The 16,759-nt window shown below is 44.6% G+C and overlaps 1 protein-coding gene across 1 annotated transcript; it reads right to left on the bottom strand.

Moving 5' to 3' along the window:
- Positions 1-73: 73 nt before the first annotated feature.
- On the bottom strand, positions 74-9,541 carry PRKAB1 (protein kinase AMP-activated non-catalytic subunit beta 1). Its single transcript, XM_075167295.1, has 8 exons — positions 9,469-9,541; positions 7,798-7,972; positions 6,743-6,909; positions 4,904-4,997; positions 3,817-3,931; positions 2,387-2,520; positions 1,805-1,873; positions 74-1,723 (listed from the first exon to the last, which is right to left on the bottom strand). Exons 2-8 carry the CDS (start codon positions 7,960-7,962, stop codon positions 1,646-1,648), a joined length of 822 nt encoding a protein of 273 aa, XP_075023396.1. The 5' UTR covers positions 7,963-7,972; positions 9,469-9,541; the 3' UTR covers positions 74-1,645.
- Positions 9,542-16,759: the final 7,218 nt, after the last annotated feature.

Here is a 16,759-nt window from a genome sequence, read left to right as displayed (position 1 = left end):
TTATAAAAAACAAGCCTCAAGGAAGCTGAGGTTACCAAAGATGGAAAGGATAATAACAAAGCAAGTCACCCACTTTTCTTGAAAATGTTTTATTTGTTTCTAAAGAGGCTGAAAACAAAAGCAATTCCGTATTTCAGAATACCAAATACCATCCATAGCACAGAACGAAGAAGGAGTTTTCAGAGAAAACCATTGCACTATCCCCAGATCCACTGAGCTACTCGGGATATTGCCACAAGGGTAGTGAACAGATCCGAGGATGGCAAACCGCCCTTCCTCTGCGGCTGGTTCCACTGAACGCTGGCTGCTGCAGCTTCTGTCCCCACTCAAACTCCTCACTGATCGTGCCGTGCGCTCTCCCCACAGTCGGACGGGCGCTGGTTATCATTGGCACAGTCACTGGCACCCTCAGGCACCAAAAAACAAACAGCAGGGAGGACCCGGCAGGTCACCTCCTCAGCTGGTTCCTCCAGGGCAGGCCCGAGGCACACTGGCAGGCAGTTCTGCATCTATGTTGCATTTGTTTTGGGATAGAAGGGGCTGCGAGTACCAAGTACAGGCAACCCGGCCTTACTATAATCACTTAGAAAATACAAACAGAATAAAAAGTTGCAGAGATCCCCACAGCCCTGGCTGCGGAAGCACCAGGGATTTCATACCCAGGGTCAACGCTGCAACCTGGAGCGGAGGCCCAGCTCTAGCCCTGGGCACAGAAGGGTGCAGTGCGCTGCATCCGGCGTGCTGCAACTGCTTACACCAAGGGGCAAGTTTGGCCACTGCCATACAGGTGACCTACAGCCACCTTCAGGCTGTTACTGAAGAACTAATCCCCAAACTGAATGTATCGATTTCCTCACAGCTACCTATCCCAGCTTAAGGAAGTCCTTATCAGTGACAGCAAGAGAAATTAGTTTCAAAAAGCAGATTACTGCAAGACACATTTATGAAAAATCCAGCCATTAAAAACAATTGTCTTTACCAGAAATTCCACAGGGGAAAAGTTGTATTTCAGTTCTCACGAAGAGAAAAACTACAGAGCTATTCACAGTAGACACAGTGCACCCCAGCCTACTGTAAAATAAAAATGAGCTTGTCGGCGATTGTGTTGCTGATTTTTGCCTAGAAAGGCTGCTACAAAAAGATCATCAATATTCACACTTATTTCAGCCATGCAAGTTTGGAACTTGCTACTGAAATAATTGCGTGTTTGATGAGTTATGAAAGCAGTAATGGGCTTGCTTGCTGAGTGTTGAGGTCAAATAAGATTCCACAAGAATCCTGAAGTTTCTAGACTTTGGGCTGGCTTATTTATTTCTTAGAGTCTGCCTCACTGCTAAAGGCCTTTAATCTGTGGCTGCCCTCACATTTTTCAGCCTAATTAAATTGGTGTTTTTTTAACTGAGCTGACAATGGGCACTGACACCTTTGCCATCTGTCTAGTTGCCATGAAGCTGCCATCTCCAAGAACTTCCAAGGTAGGACTGGGAAAATAAGGCAAATATAGGAGAACTTGGAAGTCTCAGAGACAATACGAAATCACAGTTCATTTGCTACAGCACAGAGCAGGAGTACATTTGGTTAAGAAAAGAATTTTTTTTCTGAGACTGCACTGGCCCAGAACAATTGGTCAAAAGTACTGTGACGTTCATATTGGCTTGTACAGCAAAGTAGTCACGTATTTCTTCTTGTAACGATGTGTAGCACTGAGCACCATCACTCCATCCTACAGGAGATGGGAAACAAGTGAGCATATTACACGGTGATCTAAAAGCTGCGAGCGTGAAAACATGCCCTGGCCTCTCACCTTAATAGAAAGTGCGTAGAGGTGGTTCAACATGACGTGGTTGGGTTCAGGGAGTAGAGCAGGATCGCACTGGAAGAAAGAGAAAGTGAGACAGTGTGAAAATAGCAGAACTCACAGTTTACTCATCACAGCTGATGGGTGATAAACACCGTCTGTAACTAGCCATACCCTCAAATACATCACACTGCTCCTTACGCTGAGTCCATCAACAAATGTAGACAAAGTTTCAGAACAATCCAAGATCCCTCCAGGGTGAAACCCTCTGCATCCTCTCTGCGATCATGAAATAGAGCTCAATTATTTCTTATGTGCTTCTGACATTTTAATAGTCTTGCAGTGGGAAGATTAGGGTTTCTGGGAGTAAAATAGCGATCTAGTTTTCTTTTCAATTTTGAAAAGAACAAAGTAGAAAAATAAATTTACTTCAGATGGATCCATCTGGACATATGTAATAAGGAATTTACCAACATGGCAACTACTCTTAAGGTTTTTCCTTGCCTGTCCCCTGTCTGCATCCACATTTTTCCCCATCTGTTCACACCCTCAAGGCCCTTAGTCAGCAAAACAAACCGATGTACTCACAGAAATGCCTGTGTCCTTATTCAGGATGACCTGCAACAGGTGGGGGGGAAGAATAGGTGGTGATTTAAAGCGCTCCTCTGCCTTACAAACATAGGGCTCCTGGTGGTACGGTCCTGGGGGTGAACTTGACAACTCTGCCAGAGAGATGTTAAATATTTATTCTTAAACAGTCTGTAAGAAAACGGTACGTTTTTACCAGTATTCCAAGTCAATTTTCACATCCAGGAACATGCGGCCAAAAGAAATCAATGGCATGTAAGTACAAGAACTGCAGCAGCTGATGCAGTGCCAGAGGATCAGTCACTGCCCAAGAAGTGATTTAAGATGTCCAAAGTCTGTCTGACTTGAGACTAGCTGTGAAGATGTGGGAGGCGGAGTTCTGAAGGCTCTACTGCACTCCAGAACTTCACTGTCATCTCTGCCCAGCACTTCTCCAGCAAACGCTTAATAGTAAACATTGCTCCACAATGTTACCGCCATGGGAAGCACTAAAAACTTGGTACGCACATGTAAAAGGCAGGTATTACTCCCATGCAGGGACAGGGTAATAAATAGAGCTCTTCAGAGTTTAAAGCAATATAACGAAAGGCTGTTACAGCACGTGGGGGGAAGGCATCTGCTAGAATCATCTCCTGACTTCCTGCACTGTCCAAGTCTCACAAATCACATTCTTTCTCCAAAAAAGCTTTGTCCAGGGGAAAGTGGCATATAGCAAAAAACAACCAAATGCACCTTCTGCCTCAGATTCAAAGGACAGGTCTTCTGAAGGAGGACTTAAGGTACTACTTTGATCATGATCTCCATCCCTACAAAGGTCTTTTATAGAACAGGTGGCAAGGCTGATCTCAGAGATGACTCCAGCTAAACCTTACCTCCCTTCTGTTACACTAGAATAGGAAACTTAAGGCAAAAATAGCATTTTTATATTATTCTAAGATATAGATCATTTATACTAAACTGAGAGGATATGACATATTCCTGAGCCTGTGTTAGCACTACTAAAATGCACCTAATTTCTACCTTTCAATGTGCAACTTCCGACCTCCTCAACCCATCCCCTTAGCAGAGAAAGATGGTACGAGGAGCAGTGTAGGCAGCAAACATTGGTTTGATGTTGTAAGGCAGAGACTGATCCACCACTGAGTGCACCAAAACCAGCCGTTTCACATCGCACAGGCAAACAAACAGCTATTAAGCACCCATGACTTCCTCCTAATCAGATCCACAGTGGCCTGTGTTGCTCTGTCAGAGGCTTCCTCCTTTATGCATTTCACATTCTTCCTTTGTGCATTTGTGATTCCTGCACACGTCCACAGGGCCTGACAAAAGTGGAGATTAATCTATACTGGAGCTTTAACTCCAGATAAAAGGAAGATGGAATTTTTAACAGCTCTAAAAAGCGTGATATAAAATTACTAGTACGCTCATACCAGACACGTCTGAACATTTTTGGGAGTCCACCATCAAAGCATCGAATACTTCGAAGTCAGTTTTCTTCACCTGTATGATGTTGTTGACAGTACCTAGCTGGCTGGTTACTACTGGCTGGGAAGAAACAAGATACAAAAGTCAGAATAAAAAAGCTTGCAGGACTGTTAGATTCTCAAAACTACACAATCAGCATTACCAAGAACGAGATACATTGCTTTTAAAATATGCTAGTACCAGATATGAAAAGAGCTTACCATTGCTCAGCTAGGACTGGGGGGGTGCATGTCCGTTGAACCTGCTAGGTCCACAGCACTTGATAAATTCTTGGGCTATAGATAAGGCCTAGGATCAGGTTTGGGCTAAAGTTAACAGTGACGACACAAGGAACTAAGCTTTACTTTTAGCTTCTACAGGGCTTTCAGAACCAGGCTAAGATCTGCATGGCCTGATGTAGGACAGAGTACGGTTGGTATTGCTGGTTTACTACTAAAGCTAAGACTAGAATCCAGGGCAGAGGGTTCCAAGAGATAAATTTACTGCAAGGTAAATTCTGTGAGGTTCTGCGAGGTTTGCCAAGACAGGAACCAGCAATTGTGAATGATGAGTTCTGAAGCAGGTAGGGACTGCTGGGCAGGCTAGGGTTAAATCTCATTTTATAGCAGAGGAGGAGGAAAAGGCCTGGTAGATTTTGGCACAATTACTGGACTACGAAAATATCTAGAGCAGCAATAGCAACACTCTGGCACAGATAGCAAGTACAGCACAGAGATATTTGGGCTGTCAGCAATGCTACAGTGCTCTAAAAGACAGTTTTGCGCTAACAAGAAAAGCTCACCATCTCTTATGAACCAATACCCAAGAGATCTTGTCACCCATTTGTTACAAAATCTCCTGTCCTTTGAGGCTGTCAGTCTGATGCCGCCACCTAGGCCAGCTAGGATCAGAAATCTCTCTCTCACCAGTTTAAAAAGTCAGTTTCTGTCATTAACCAATACCTTCTCTCCGAAAAGGCCAGCTATTGGTAGAGAAACTAGCCAGTTTCTCATCTTCAGATGCCTCAATACAGTGAGTCGAAGAAAACATTACCTCTGAAGGATCGTGTGTCCACTGCCCATCCACGAAGAACTTGTATTGGTGCTCTCCTTCGGGCAGGTCCAGGATTGCTACAAAGTTATTGTGACTGGAATTCAAGACAAACAATCAGCCCCAAAATATTCTGAAGAGTACCTCAATCTATAAACTGTAACACAGAATACAAGCCTCCTTAACATGCAAAAACTTAAAAAGGCAGTGCCACGTTTAAGAGAATCTCATGCAATCTAAAGGTAAAGAATCAAACTAAGGTTAATGTTAATGATTATTTCTTCTGTGACAGGAAGTCCCAACACATCTAGCATCACATTCCTGGCATCAAGGAATTGGCACTGAGCTTTTGTAAAGTCATCCTCACATCTTCACGTTACTTGTTAGTGCATGAGACCTTATTTTATCTGTGAGACTCCTATTGATGGAACAAGATCAGCTTACTCATATTTCCTTGCTTTTTAGAATTTGCTATCATAAATTGCATTTCACAAATGCCTATGAAATAAATGAACAATGACTAGAAGATGAAAACACCAACTCAACTTCTGAGTTACTTTGGGTCTGAATAGCTGCTGCTTGGTAATTTTGATACTCCTGTGCTGTGAATTTCCTGATTCTTCAGAAATCTTTACCAGCATCTCAAAGAAGCTGAGAAACAGTTGATTCTATCTGAACAATCCAAACAGGCCACACAATGCCAGTATCTCTCTTTACTTCCTCTCAGGTAAGGAGTGCAAGTGTACCACCACAGAGCTGGATTTGAAATTTCAGTTTGGAATAATGAACTCTTCTACCTGAGCATATTTGATGCAGTAACATGATTTTATCCAGCCTCTAAGGAGGTCCAAGTATCTCCTTTCCCAGAATACCTAATCTGACAAGAGACAAACCTGTCTTTTTTTTTTTTTTTCTTCGGTAAAGAGACATTTTTGTCCTTCTTCCAGATTCATTTCACCACTTCCCGTCTCCCAGGCTTTCTACTTAGAGTATGACAGTAATACTGATGTTCCACTGGCCTTTTTTCCAGCTCCTGTCTTGATAATTTATTTCACATTGTTCATGCACAGAACAATCCTCCCACACCATTTCATCAGGCCACTATGCTCCTCCCTCAAGTTTCCTAAGACACTTCTGCAACAATGACAATGCAGGTAGCCTCTCACTGAGATGAGAAACACCAGAAACTGGCAGGAGACCAACCTTTCATGGATATGTCATTGTTGACAGACAACAGGGCTCAGATCAACAGTTAAATTCGGACACTCTGCCATCCATTAAGCTTTAAATTTTTGAAAAAACATTGGTTTAAATGAAATACTTACTCAGGTACAGAATTAAGCAGAGCTTCAGAGCTCTCTGGCAGGAAAAAGCACGTGGTACCTTAACACAGATTTATTCTCTCGTTCATGTAGTTTACCAGCAGGTATCCCAGGCTCAGAGTTTCCTAAGCAGAATGTGGACCCTTTGAGCTGGGCAAAAGCCAATGATATGGCAAGAAAGTACATCTGCCATCAGAGACACTATGCTTAAAACCAGCTTCAACTTACATACCCCAACTTTATCCCCGGTAGCAGACTGCACAATAAGGATTGTTTTGGGTCATTGGTGCATGGTGCCTAGTGAACAAATCACTCCTTCAAAATTGACGCACAGCTCAACTTTCATCCTGTGCCATCCAAGAATCAAAAAGTCAGATTCTCATCAAGGGCTTGAGAAGAGAAGCAGGAAAGTAGCAAATCCAAGCACAATACCAATCTATCAACTGACCACCTTTCCCACTGCACTAAGCATTCCCAGTACATGAGGAATATCACCGATACTGCAGCAGCAGTTTATTACCTCCTTGTCAGAGGAATTTTACTCCAGTTGTTGAAGGACCCAGATAAATAAACTTCTTTCCCTCCTCCAGTCCAGCGAAAGACTGTTGGTCGAGCTTGAGTGGGAGTTTTATCATTCACTTCCAGATCTTGTTGCCAAGCTAGGAATTCTTCTTTCTCCAATGGAGCCTACAAGCACAGTGTCTTAATCAAAAGGAATTCTTTCCTGGAAGACTTAGACAACCTATATTTTACCGAAGGCATTTTTGCGCTCAGGCACAATTCTCTAAGGTACAAGTCTAGAAGTAGTTTTTGCCAGATAGAGATTAGAAACTGTGCATTTCTAGATGCTGTTCACAAATTCATTTGTACAAATTCTGCAAAGATGTTAAAGCCTTCCAAATTTGCAGAAAGAGCGGAAGGCAAAATAATCCCCCTCCCTCCAGTCTAAATTAGGTTAAAAAGAAATTACTTGAGCTCACAAGAGTTTTCAAAATACACAGATATAACAGGAGGGAGAAAAATAATCAAGAAGAAATATACTAAAGCATTTAGATTATACAAATACCATAGGCACAAAATTTGTAGTTGGCAGAAAGATTATGAGTTGTCTATAGGAAACAGCTCTGTCCGACAGTAAAAATCTAAGTGTAATTTTCTGATAGATTTTCTTGTGAAACACGATACACAGCAAGATGTTTCTAACGATCCAGCTAATACTGAGCAAAAATCCAGTTAACAGATCTTTCAATACGGAAAATAATAGGTAAAATGTCACTGGTGACTGCAAGAGCATTAAGGATCTGGAGGAAGCTGGGGCACTGAACTGGGAAAGAGCTTGGAGCCAGTTACATTTTAGTTTTTCTACAATTAATTCTTGCTGGAAACCATGACATTACACTCATCGTATCTGTTTGAACATCAACGCAGTATCTCTCCTTAGCGTGGGAAGCAAGGGAGATAGTCAGTTTTGTGTGTAAGCTCAATGACAGAATTACTGAAGGCTGCTAACAGCACCACGACTGAACAGCATTCCCAAGCTAGTAACATTAGAAGACATGAACAAACCAGCGGTACCTTCATTTCCTCTGAAGGGAACAAGTCTGCATCTTCAGGACTGTCCATTAAAATTTTTGGTCTATCACCCTCTTTCGTACCGATGGCTCCTCCTGAGCTGTCACCTCGGGATGCCTTATGCCCATGACGCTCCAGTCCAGCTCGCTCGCTGCTTGTGTTCCCCATTTTTAAGGACCTAAAAGAGCAAGAAAAGCCAGATTAGCACATGTACTTTTGAAGCCAGAACACCAGTAGGCAGGAAAGCAGGCCCATCAGTAGATCTGGGCTTTGTTTCTGAGTTGAAAAGTCTAAGAAACTTGATTAACCCAAAATGCTAGCATCTTAAAATTACATTACACTCAGAACCAAGACACTAAATGACAATTTTTAGCTTCTCTTAATAACATGCTACAGTTCAATATCCTAGCATCTCTGCAAGACTCAGCCACTCTAAAAGTTGACCAAGCAGGTATCTGTCACTGCAGCACACCGGCATTCTGTCTTCCCAAGCTAAGTGCTTGTTCTTCTGTCTTCTGAATACCCATGCATATAATGTTCTACCATGTCAGTTGAAGCATGAGTAGAACTTTCTGTCAGAATGCTACTAGAAATGTGACTTCACTAGAAAATAAAGTTATCTCAGGCGGCAACCGGCTGAGGATCCTTATAGTGGCTGACTGTGGCTCTAACACACGAACAGCACACGCTGATGTTCCACTGGAGGCTTCCTCCAGCCTCCGCTTTTCTCTGGGAGAGGCAGGGGCCTGCTGTGCAAGAAACACAACACTTCCTCCCGCTCCACAACCCTTGAGGCCACATCCACAGGCAGAAGGGATAAGACTGGATGCGCACACCGTATCTTATCTGAAAGACTCCTTACAGGTGAAGAGCAGCAACTTAGCGGTGGCCAAGGGGCCGCGTGGAACCGTACCAACAGGGCCTTGCAGAGCGCAGAGCAGGGTGCGAGTACTGTGTTTGGGATACTGCCCTGTTTCCTGTAAGCTCAAATTACGGACATTGCCCAACTTTCAACTGTGCAGTTCTCAGCTCAGTCACAACCTGAAACCAATCTCAGCGTGCACAACTTGAGTAAATAAACAACTAAACAAACAAATAATTTAACTGGCACGATAAAAAATAGCTATACATGCAAACATTAACTGGTATGTGAAACTGCAACAGCTTTGAGCATTCTGTATCTCCTTTAAATATCGACTCGCTGATTCTGCGGGATGGACTTTTGAGAAGGCCCGAATGAAATCGAACAGCCACTGAAGCTCTCACCAGCAAACGCCCCCGTGTATTTTACCTGCCGAGCTGCCCCGAGGCGGGCAGCCGGGCGGTCACTGCCTCCGCCCCCACCTCTGCCCGGACCCGCCGAGCAGACTCGGCAAGGCTCCCCGGCAAGCGCCCAGGACGCGTTACAAAGGCCGCCGGGGCTGCACCCGCACGGCACCCCGGCACCCGGCGCGGGCCACTCGCTCCTCCCACGGACGGCAAAGCCCGGGCCTCGCAGCCGAGCCGCCCCGGGGCTGCGGCCCGCCGTCCCCATAGCAACCCGCCCCGGCCTCACCGTCCCCGTAGCAACCGTCCCCACAGCACCCGCCAGGACCCCGCCTCTCCCCCCGGCCTCGCTGCTGGCCGGCTGCCCCGGAGCTTCCCGCACCGCCCCGCCCGGCCAAGGGAACCCACCGCCCGCCTTCGGAGCCCGCCGCTGTCCCGCCACCGCCGCCGAGGCGCTTCCGCTTCCGTCCGGCCGCGCGCCCAGGCTGCCGCCCCGGGGAGAACCCGAGCCCGGCGCGCAGGTTCCGCCGCCGGCCCCCGCCCCAGGCAGCAGGCAAGGCCCTTTACTGGGCGCTCTGGGGCCGCGCAGCCTCCCTCAGGCCCCCGAGGCGGGCTCTGCGCCGACTATTCCACCAGGGCCATCCCATACCGCCTTAGCATGACTGCTAAACTGGTGTAGGTATGAGGTCAGTAGCGAAGCATGACGGCTCGTTACCTGCCATTTTCCGTAAGTCACCACCACACGGAGCTTTTGGGTAAGCTCAGGAGAACTGCAGGTGAGCGAGCACCGGGGCGCTGGAACTAGGCAATAAGTGCATTTCCCCTCGTCGTGAAACTGGCAAGAGCCAGCTGTGCGGACACTGACCAGCAATGGTCACAGCAGGCTGTGAAACCACCGCCACACGGCTCTGTTTCCTCTGAGGACGCACAGATGGAAATTTAAGTCCTCAACTGATAAATGTTTCCCAAATTAAATTACGCTCATATACTCATCTAACATATTTCTCTAAGCATTTCCAATTACACTATCTCATTTTACCCTTTGCTCTTCATCAGCTGTTGCTGTCTTTCTTCCACTTTTCCAACAGGGAGAAAGTTGCGAGGACTGCAGGTTCCTGGGTCAGCAGTTCTCTTTACAAGGAAATCGTTTTCTTCTTAACCGATCCAAGCAACCTGCAGACAGACAGAAGGATTCCTACCAAATCAAAGTGTATCCTGATGGCATGCTCTTATGTTGTGGGAAGAATTCTGCCGGGATAAACAGATTCACCGTGCCTAACGGCAAGTGCGCGGCTGGCTGCTGCAGTATGTTTTGAGGAGCAGCTGCTCCTAGTTTGTCTTTCGTGGGTAGAATACCACAGGTATACCCTGCCAGAGGGGGTCTGAGGGGAATGTGTGTGGGCAGCTCTTCCCCAGGGCCTGCAGAACAGTTACCCTGCTATAAATGCGGCTGTTATTTTGATATTTCACACAGCTTAGCACTCCTGAATTCTTTGTCTCCAAACTCGATTTGTTTTGTTCTCCCCAGTTCTTTTTTGGCCAGCACCAAGGCACATGCCTTGTGTGTGCTGGTGGTGTCTGCGGAACTGTCTGCAGTGTAGGTTGGAGATGCATGCTACCATGTCTCGTCCATCACTTGCCCAGTAGGACCATTGTGATGATCTGCACGACAGCCAGTGAGCCTCGTTGCAAGCAACAGTACTTTCACTTTGGGGCCAATCCTCGCTTCTTTGCAATGGTTTTTGTTACTTGTAAGAACCACAGACAGGTAATGAACTGCAGGATAAGGACTGCTAATAGCTCATGAGGCTGTGGTAACTAGTCTATGGTAGGTCCAAGCATTATTCAATTTAAAGTTTTGGTATTAAAATGTGATGGTTCCTCCCTACACGGCGATGAACCATCCATCCATAGTTGCTACACGCCAAAGCCTTTGGGAGTTACTGGCCTGTTGTCAGGACAGAAGCAGTGGACACAGGCATCTCAACCTCTAGGTGCTCGGGCTTCACTGCTGCCTTCTCCTCCCTCTTTTCCCCGTGACTGCTTACCCTTCAACACCGATTCTCGTCTTCCCTCACTGTCAGTCGTGACAGGTGGGTGTAGCACAGTCCTAGAGCAATCAGCCTGTAGCTCTTTTTGTGAGGTGCCCGGTCCCCATGAATTATGAGGGCTGGATGACATTACACCATGAACAACAGGTCTTATGTGGGGCCTCACCACTGCTGCCCACTAAATCATCACCCCGCCTCCTCATGGGCACGTCTGTATGCGTGTTCCTCACGTGCACTGGAGTATTGTTTTCTCCCATCAGCTTGAGTGGGAGCCCAATTCCCTTACAGCTGTTAATGCAGGAGATGTGGGAAGCAAGAGATTAGCTGAAGACATGCCACAAGGGCCTGGCAGAGCTCATCCACCCACGGATTTCCTGGAACCCTGGAGTTTTGCTCCTCCCTTTAAAAGCACCCGTGACTTTTTGCCTCCTTCTGTGCTCTGCAACCTGAAGGGTATAAAAACTCCCCCTTCTCCACTGCATCCAGGACCAGCCTCCACATTCCAAAGTAAGACTACAAAATACCTTTTCCATTCCTGCCCCTTTACATACCTGTCTTAACCTTCTTTTTCTTACTGCCAGATAAGGATGTAACAGATGGGGACCTGGTTCACATTCTTCCATCAAGCCTTCCGTATGTGTCACAAATGAGGTTCCTGGTTAAACTTCCCTAGTGAGAATGTCAGAAGTGTCACTTGCCGTTGAAGTAATTTCAATAAAAACAACTCTCTCTAGTTTTCTAAACTGCCATCTCTCTCAGATGGGGGACACAGCAACAGGCCACTTAGGCTTAGCCCTCACTCAGCCCTCCTGACATTGGTACCAGAATAATTTGTTCCTTAGTTGTTTAGCTGTGTACATTGCCTTACAATTTTGGGGGATGCCCAAGAAGAGTGACTGTTAGCATTTTCACTGAGAAGGAGAGAAAGAATTAGATAAAAATCTCCTCTTGCCTCTGACACTAACTGCCCGCATGACCTTCAAGAAGACTCTTAATCACTTTTGCCTTTAGCTATTAGCTTTCCATCAGCCAAAGGAAGATGATGCTAGGTTGGGTGAATATTGCAAAACCTTTTAGTTAAATACAAATTCAGAACTGCAGATTATTTTGTTCTGGTGTATTCAAGACCCTGCTTGTGATCACTACCCACATTTCCATGAAACAAATACTCACCTTAAGTAAACATTAAATTTGGACATCACAAAAACAAATAGGAAAATTTGGTATTAGCAATCACACCAACAATGTGAATGCCCCAGGATTTATGGTTGTCTGCTCAGGAAAAAGAAGTGGCATCATGGAAATTGTATGGTGAATCACAACAACAGTTTGAATTGCAAATGGCAGGCTGGAGGGTAAAAGGATCAGGAGAAAATGTAACTGAATAATTTTGAGTAAGAAATTCCCTTGGGAAAAAAGCACAGTCCACTTTAGGACTGTCCACAACCCATAAAACAAGGTAAAAGTAATTGATTAAATGCTTTATCAGGTGTCATGACTGTGCTATATCACCTCATAAGGCAATGTGAGGTTTTAAAAGGAGATGCTTGTCAAACACCTGCAGGATATGAAGAGCCACATGGTATCTGTGTTATTTACCATGTCACTAGCCAGAAGCAAAGGTCAGCTCCCTTTTCCCTTACTCACATCTACCTTCTTTAATAAACATGAACTAGACCTGGCCTGACTATTAAAGCTCACACAGAGCTTCTTACTCAGAAATTAATTTTAAGGCATTGTGGTTCTTGGCTCGCAAGGTCATGAGACTCAGCAGACTTTGTCAAAGTTCTAAAAGTCATGACAGAGCACTTTTGGTGCTGTACATGCTGAGGGGTCAAGTGAAGTGACATCTTTACAACTGAGTCATTCTACCCCCCTTGGAGATATCACTTACCATGTGTCTTCATCAGCTGACTCATTTTTAAAGAAAATAAGGACCAAACAGGATAGATCTGAGGTCAGGAGAGACCTGTGTTAGGGGAATGTATGTCTTTGATTAAATGGGATGAAGAATAGCCTTACACAACTTTCAGGCACAAAAAGTCAAAGCTAAACCCTTGTGCTACCCCCAAGGAAGGGATGGCACTCACCAACCACTTGTGCTCTAGCCAGAATCTCATTTTCACTGTTTGGATTATCTCCTGGAGTTGGTTAAAATCAAAAGGCAATTAAGCCTCCATTGAACACCGGTTGAGATGTGTACACGAGGCTGCCATGGGTCACCATTACCACGCAGCCTGCTCTGGTGTGCATCCCTTAATTTCAGTAGAGCTTCCCCTTCTCTTACACCAGAGTATATGTTGAGAAAGAAATGCAGTGGTCTAAAGTCTCAGACTGTGCAGTTTGTGTCCTGATAAATCCATTGATATCTGGCAAAGTTCTTTTTCCTTGACATGATGCAAGCTTATTTAGCCAAAGAGAAGTCATTGCAAGCGAAGTGGAAGCTGACTCAGCCCTACAGCTAGATATGACAAAAACAGAAAAGCCATCCTCAGCCACTAGCTGGTAGATCAAATTCAGACATGCCATAAATCACATTAAGGACACATGAGCAAATGCTTCTCATAGCTTCTGTGCCGTGGAGAGTGAGTTAGGTGATAGCAGCAGCAGAACTTATCCTAGAGTTCAAGACAGGATAAATTTAACTGCAGAAACCTTCCAATTAAATTTCTTACTATAACCTTCCTTTCTACCTTGAGCTCCCAAGTTTGTTCCTCCATCTTTACATTGGCTGAGTGATCTGTTTCCAAATCCCCTCCTCCTTTTAGGTCACTTGTAAATTTAGCCCATTTTGCCAGGCTGCCAGGGAGTGATGCAGAGGAAGCTGGGCAGCCTCCTTAAAGGCTCACTCACATTTCCGGGACATACGCCTTTGCTGTGCATGCAGAACATGCTGTTGTGCTTGGGAAATGGAAAATTGTGAGTGCACATAACAATCACACATAGGCCATTGCATCCCTTCTCAACTCCTCTACTCCAACATAACACTGCACACCTTCAGAGACCTACTAATTAAAAATGAGGTTGGAGATGGGAGGATAGTAAGAGAAAACTAACATTCAAGTAGTGTTTCAGCCTGAAGGTACTGCCCGTGAAAGACTGAGGGCTCAGTCTCAGAAGAGCTGTGGATTAGGCAGCAGCCATGCAGACTACCCTGCACAGGCCTTCTGATGTCTCTGACTTTGCCTGGAGGTATCTCCTCCAAAGTCAGGGTAGATTCCCCATCTATTCAACTTCCTCTTAGTTTACCCCATTACCAGGAGTGAAGGTTTGGCGATATGGACTCTTCCATCCATGAAATAACACATTCTATAAAGGCTCCTGAACAGCTGCCAGGTAACCAGGATGTGTCTTACCAGCTTGGCCCCGAATCAATCCAGTGACTTTCTTTGTATTTAAATCTTACTTGCCCTGGGGAATCCAGTCCTTCAAATGCATCCTCTTGTGCATGTATGCACACACAATGCACACAAAGTAAAAACTAACTGGGAAGATGACCCAGTCTCTCCCCTACTGATGCAAATCAGTAACAAAATCCATCTTAAATAACTGGTTGACAAAGTTAGGGTCCAGGTAAGGAAATGAGCCCAGAGAGATGCTTGCACACTGTTCCAGCAGATGCATCTGGACTGATTCTGAGTGATGGACACTGTAGTAGCAATCAGATATAACCTATCTTTAGGCTGAGAGGCAGAATGCAGTTCACACTGTGAGCACATATTCAAAGATACAGCTACAAAAGCAACAGCTTCTGGAGCCTCGAGCCACACTGTTCATGGATTGTGGTTGCAACCACGTAAATTGAAGAGCCAGTGCTAATCTTCAAGTCACAAGCTGTAAACTCCTGGGTGTGCCTGCAGAGAGGCACCCTAAGAATTTAACTTCATATTGTCCCCTTGATTTTTTTTTGCTCTGCAATCTGATGAAACATACACTGCATGTTGTTTAAGCGTCTGGCTGACCCCCTTCATACGGTAGCAAAGAAACTCCTCTTATATTTAGAAGCCCTCTTCTAGGGTTACATATCAAGATACATGCACACTGCTGTTTTGCAGAATGCAGCTGCCCTGTAAGAAGCAAAAGATGCTAACATGATCCAGGAGCTGAGGTCAGCAATTTCACGTTTCCATCTGTCTCTGCCTGTAATACATGCAAGAAGGAAAAGAGAGCTGGACTTCAGGCATTAGTTGGTGCCTTCGGCATGCAGGAAGACTGCATCAAAAAATGGAAGCCTTGAGCAGCTTTGCGGAAGGAAGACTGTTCATCTGCCCAGGACACAGATGTTGAGTTGAAATACATTTTGCTGCTTTTCCCCCCATTTCATGCAATAACATCATTCAGAGCATACATATGATAGGTCTTCTTTTTTTCACCAAAAAATGATAGGTGCAATGCAGAATAATAATGGGCTAAATCCAAATCTAGATGCATGACGATGAAGAACTGGTAATTTCCAGAGACTGTCACAGATAATGAAATTTGTTTATATGCCCCTCAAAATATAAAGCAGGCACTAATTCCTCAGACAACTGCGTTCTCCCTTCCATACCCACTGCTGTAACCAGGGATCTTGCTGATTTAGGCAGTGAAACGTCATTTAGCTTCCCTATGTTTGATACCTCACTTTGTATGGGTCTGTCACACCTACACAGAATAATTTGGTTGTACAAGCACCATACTCATTTCCAGCACAAGCTGTATTTGACTGCATTTCTCAAACATAGCTGAAAATTTATGTAAACATAAATAAATGAAGAGAACTGATATCAGTACATTAGTACTGGTAAGCAAAAATAAGATTACCTATGACATAAAAGCACTAAAGGACTTCAGAGGAATTGCTGCATTTTCCCCTCTCTGTCACATTAAGTGGTTTAATATAAAGCCTTTATTTTTATACCAATCAATAGCACTATAAGGTAGCAACATTTATCTTCAGAAGCACTGAAGACACAATGGCTCAATTCTCAATTATATTAAGAGTGAGACTTCAAAGACATTTATAAGCATCAAGATGCAAGTTAGATTTCCAGTATGGTTTTCAAAAGCATCTGAACAAGTCAGGTGTCTAGCTCCTATTGATCTAAATCCTTGTTAAGCACTTTCAAAAAAATACTTCAAGTTGCCTATCCTTATCCTCTAGTGCCCAAATAACTTTGGAAATCTTTCTCCCCTCTCACACCACTAGCTGTGGTTTAGTTTACAGTACTGGAGTTTAATATTTTGCAGAAGGATTAAACTTTTTGTACACACATGGATTTAGTACACTGACGTAAAAAACTATTACTACAGCAATGCAATGGGGTTTACTTTGACGCCAGCAATTCAAGGTGGTGGAGATCTGACCTCTGTTACCTGCTGAGAGACCTCTTTTGATGACCTCATTTGAATACTTTCCTCTCATGGTAGGAAAGCTCCGAAGAGACCACCGAGAGACCATTTTGAAAAGGCTTCACGCTCTTTCTGGATGCTATTTTGAAAACGAAGCAAAGAGCCTACTTTGCTGATATTTTGAACATTAACTAATCTCTAGCAACTTCTGAATGTACTAGCTACAGCACAGACTTGGTTGTATAGTATCAAGTAGGCCAGAAATCCTGGTTTTGCTTTGATTCATTTTATTCTGAAACTGTCCAAGAGGTTAGAAA

This window comes from Calonectris borealis, chromosome 18 (genome assembly GCF_964195595.1).
Source record: "Calonectris borealis chromosome 18, bCalBor7.hap1.2, whole genome shotgun sequence".
NCBI lineage: Eukaryota > Metazoa > Chordata > Aves > Procellariiformes > Procellariidae > Calonectris > Calonectris borealis.
This window is presented reverse-complemented; position numbering and strand designations above follow the sequence as displayed.